This window comes from Genypterus blacodes, unplaced genomic scaffold, assembly GCF_046128005.1.
Source record: "Genypterus blacodes isolate CSIRO-AG114 ecotype Tasmania unplaced genomic scaffold, CSIRO-AGI_Gbla_v1 ptg000022l_1, whole genome shotgun sequence".
Classification (NCBI taxonomy): Eukaryota; Metazoa; Chordata; class Actinopteri; order Ophidiiformes; family Ophidiidae; genus Genypterus; species Genypterus blacodes.
In genome coordinates this window covers 5,484,877-5,489,805 of record NW_027466835.1, presented here as the reverse complement: position 1 = coordinate 5,489,805, position 4,929 = coordinate 5,484,877, and the positions used below count along the sequence as shown (strand labels likewise).

At 47.2% G+C, this 4,929-nt stretch overlaps 1 protein-coding gene across 1 annotated transcript; it reads left to right on the top strand.

The window, feature by feature from the left end:
• The first annotated feature begins 454 nt into the window (after positions 1-454).
• tmem238l (transmembrane protein 238 like) lies at positions 455-3,158 on the top strand. The gene has a single exon (XM_076142949.1). It carries the CDS (start codon positions 755-757, stop codon positions 1,253-1,255), a length of 501 nt encoding a protein of 166 aa, XP_075999064.1. The 5' UTR covers positions 455-754; the 3' UTR covers positions 1,256-3,158.
• Positions 3,159-4,929: the final 1,771 nt, after the last annotated feature.

The window sequence follows — 4,929 nt, the reverse complement described above, 5'->3', positions numbered from 1 at the left end:
AAAGAACTAACTGTACTAATGAATATTTATGAGGCAAAAAATTGGACATGTGGGATTTCCCTTAATGCTTTGTGGTACAGTATATGCCAACTCATGCATAATTAAAGATTGTAAGAGCTCATGATTGTCAGTTCCCAGTTCCTTGTGTGTAGTTGCAGCCGTGGCACGGAGCTGCGGTGGCTCTCCTCCTAAGATGCTGCGTCTCCTTCCTCGGATGGCCATTTTATGTAAAAGGGAAATGATTTGACTAGACTGACCCAGACAAGATGGAAAGTCTGGAACCTTGGACACAGACAGCAAAGGATTTTCATAGAATTCAAATTATGCTGAGTCACTGCAGGGAGACATGATTGGAACAAAGCAGAGACACCTGATATCAAATCCTGTAGATTTTCTGTCATATAGACAGAACATATGTGACCTAAAAAGGGAACCAGGCCAACATGTCGCCATAAGGTGAAGCATCATCCTGCACATATGAGCGACATTTGACTGCCAAATGGGATTCTTTAAAGCCATTGCCGTGTTATTTGCATGCGTGTGTGTGTGTGTTGTATGGCACGCAGGGGAGGTCTTCGCGCACACTATGAACCTGGGAAGCGCTGTGGTTTCGCACACACACACACCGGGAGAGCCAGAGGAGGATCAGCAGTGTTTGCCTTGACTTGAGGCGGGGCGCGGCAGGTGCGCGCAGGTGAGCGGATGCGCCATCATCGCCCCGTTATCCACGCGTTAACACGGCCACGACTCCAACATGGACGCGTTGAGCTGCATCGGGACGTGTTTGCCTCTGTTCTTCACGGCCATCGCTTTCGACGTCATCGGCCTGGTCCTTCTCTTCGTCGGGATCTTCGCCGATCCGCGCATCGACGGCCAGTTCTACGGCGACTTCTTAATCTTCACCGGCTCGCTGATCGTCTTCTTCAGCATCGCCTTGTGGCTGATGTGGTACGTGGGGAACATCCCGGTACCGGAGGACCGGTTCAAGCCGCGGGAGAGCTTCGTGGAGGTGGCGAGGAAGCTGTCGCGGAAGTTGACCCAGAAACTGAAGGGGGAAGGTTCGATGAAGTTCGCCGAGGATGAGGAGGAGGAGGAAGATGACAACCTGCCGGCTGGCAAGAGCGGCACAGTGACGTGGGGCAAATCCACCGCCTACCAGAATGAAGGTTATGATGACTCCATACCTGAGGAGAAGGAGACCCCCGAACCGGCACCGCCTGATTATACGGACCCAGAGGCTGGTAGTCAAGTGTAGCAGTCAAACCATGTAAACACGTGGCTGATATAAAGGATAATACTGCAGAAACACCCAGAATATACCCTGAGGTACTAGCTTTCACTTTAGCTGATCATATAATCCAATAAGTGGTGAATTAATTCATCTTGCTGCTTTCTGTTCTTCACATTCTCGCCGTGTATTTAGTAGAAAATGTGGCACAAAACAACAAAAATGTTACCGCCTCAGGACAAAGAAAGGTGAAGTCCTGTTTGTTTTTTGATTCTTTGCTGCCAAAGCAACAGTAACACTGGACAGACTGGTTTGCCGAGCTGGGGTGGTGCGGGTCAAACAAACAAAACGTCACCTGACCTGTTAAGCTCCAATAACAAGGCACTTTTTAAGTAGAAATGAATGTAGAAATGTGTAAGTGTTCATGTATGTATGTATGTATGTAAGTGACATCACTGCCATGTTTAGGGAGAAGCTTTATGTTGTGTCAGGCCTTCATCAGATAGAGAGTTTACGCCGCGGGTTAGCAATGCCCCTATGGCTGATCCAAGCACGACTGACGACATCATCTCATTCCCTCATCAAACACTGGACGCTGCTGCGCTAAATGATTGACATGTCAATCCTGTCATGTATTTCACAGTTGCTTAAATGGCAAACAGAGACACACACGTCAACGCAAACACAGCGACTACCTGCCCGGTCACACAAAGTGCCGCCAGTGAGAGAGAAGTTTATATGATGCAGACTTCCTCTCCATCGCTCCACAATAGCCGTCGTGATTCATATTGTGATAGGTGAACTGTAGATGATTAAATGTTTAAGGAATGTGTGAATGTAGAGTACAAACCCCTCAGCAGAGGCCTGAATATGTTTCCTGGATCTGAAATCGGAGGCCAGCATTGAATGATCTGATAAGAGATGAATTACTTTGACTTCATTAGCTGAACAAAAAGAGAGGGGAAATCAATCAGAGAAGGCTTATCGCTGTGTCAACATGTACTCAATGGCTGCTGATTAGGAAATATTTGTGCGTAAATCTGCGGTGTAGATGACAATCGCAAAGGTCAACCTGTCAAATCACATCAGCTCCACGAAGGAATGAAGATGGAATGCCGAATGTTAATGACACGACCAGGAAAGCGGCAGAACCCGTTGCGGTGGTTGGGTTACCAGCGAGTTCTCGGCTATGAAAAGAGACGCCAGGCGTGCTTCCAGTGTCAAAAGAAGGATCCGGATGACAGGGGAGCCTCTTCCTCCTCAAGGCTCGCTCTCGCTCTTGTTCCAGACTTCCGGAGAGCGTCGACCTGTCCGCCCGTTGGTACAGCGATGGAGAGAAAGCACACCATCTGCTTCCTGACTATTGCCCTGATTTTAGATATCGTCGGCCTTCTCCTCTTCTTCATCGGGATCTTTGCACCGTTGAGTTTCTGGGACTTTTTCGTGATTTCGGGACCTGTGCTCATTTTCATCAGCCTGGCGTTCTGGATATTCTGGTACTTGGGGGACCTCACCGTGTCCGACGAGGAGCTCAACCTGACCAAACACGACTTACTGTGATACGCAGTGTGAGTGAAGGAGGACTGAGGATGATGCTGAGCCTGACCGGCAGCAGCATGAAGACGGAGCAGGCCATGTCAAACAGGAGGCCGGAGCTCATATCGAAAAGTCACGGAGCTGTGAACCGGAGGCTTTCGCAACTCCGTGATCCTCTTTGCCTCAGTGAAGGAAATGTGTTCAGGCCAAATCCAGGAATAATTTGACTCAGGAAAAACCCAGGAAAACTCAGGAGATAAAAAAGACTGCCCCAGCCATTAATATACGGGTGAAAACAAATTGTGTCCTGCTGTTTACAGACAAGAATGATTGCTTGACTGTGTTGGAGTGGAAAATGCATGTCTGTTTTTATAGCACTTTAATAGGGGAGGAAGCATTTTAAAACAGAAATGTGATTTGTGAAATGTAATTTAACTAATTATGATCTCTGTATGTTATCAGTTGATATTGGTGTTTTGTCGTGTTCCTTCTACTTGGTGCATGATTGTAAAGTCACTAAATGTAGAGAACATGCTTGAAATGCCTCTTGTATTGTTTCCTTGGTGAGGTTGTTCCACTGTAAACTTGCCAAACAGGCACCGTGGGTTTTAGTCGAGGATGTTTCAGAGAGTTCCACCCTAGAGAGAGTAAACATGCCTCTGCCTCGCTGCACCTTCCACACAAAATCACTGAGACTGAGGAAATATGCTCCCACACAAAGCAATGAGCCAAGTGCAGAAGCTCCAGACATTACAGCTAAATTACATGTGGCAAAGCATTTTGCCAATTAGCAGTTTCCCCCCTCCAAAGTGGAGCGGCGGGTGCGTCCATCAGTCGGCTCGCTGTGGCACAGCCAGAGAGGAGAGTGAAACTAACACTAATCCTACACACCCATTTCTTCCTGGCCTTAATCAGCACTCAAGGCACCATTAGCTCCCTCAGACATGGAGAGTGTTATTAATGTGTCCATTTGGTTCCTGCCCCTGAGAGAGGAAATGGAGGAGAGGCGTAATAGGGCTCTCGCTGCATTGAGAGAGAGAGAGAGAGAGAGAGAGAGAGATGGAAACCCTGCTCCTCAGCCCCTCTTCCCACCCTCGCGGGAAACCATTTTCTCTGTTATGCCCAAATCCCCATGTTGCCGTGATGGCATATGTCATTACCAGACACAGCTTGATCACACCTGTTCTCATCACTGCACATTACCGCCGCCCGCGAGAGGCAGAGGAAGGCCATTTGACTTGGAGAACAATAAGATTGTAAGTCGCAATTATCCAACCTGATTTTTGAGCTCAAAGACCTCATTTAGAAAAAAAAAATCATACACTCCTGCTGCTTGAACAAATATTAGGCTGGTACTGTAGGCTGCTTGTAGCCAGGATGGCATCCAGCTATTAGCCACAGTGGTTGTAAATGGGAGTGGCACTAGCTGGAATACAAATAAGTATCACAACACTAATATTCAACAAATGCAAATATGCGATGTAATTGTAGTGGCACTTGGTCCTGCTTCCTGCTCAGCATAGATGTGCCACGTCCTTGGGCGAGCCCAGGGCGGAGAGGAGAGCAGGTAACTTTCATTTGTTTCATTAGAAAACACACAAATTACAAAGTGTGTCAAGTCGAGTGTCAGACTCAAAAGCAACTTAGAAAAAACTAAAGTGATGTCATCCAATCCAGTCACAGCAATGATGTCACTTTTATACCTTACTTAAATCATCAGTGTGATCCAATGATGCCTAAGGCAAGATGGGCACCACAGAACATGCCTGGGATTATAGATTTTTATGTACTTAAAGCTCTTTTCATGAAGTCGACGACTCTACTAAGCTCTAAACCTGTCAGATGGATCATTTACATCAGAGTGACGTGACACTTGAACAGGATGAGGCAGGACTCTGAAGCACAGCAGGACTCTGAAGGACTCTGCGCTCTACAAGTGGACCAGACAAATGGACGTACACAGTGCTTACGTCTGTCTCTCCCTGCAGACGTATTGGCAGGTGACGAAGACGTGTCCATTACATTGTTCTGTAATGAAGACTGCATTTGCTATACGCTTAAAATGGCCAGCCAGTCCATGATGTCATCCTGAAACGGTTTGGAAGGTGCACGTCTCCCTCCAGTGGCTGAACCTGAAAGTTAGTATATTGTGAAATGATTGAAAG

What these genes read in the sequence shown, in the direction of transcription:
- tmem238l (XM_076142949.1), top strand. Translation starts at nt 755, where the DNA reads ATGGACGCGTTGAGCTGCATCGGGACGTGTTTGCCTCTGTTCTTCACG.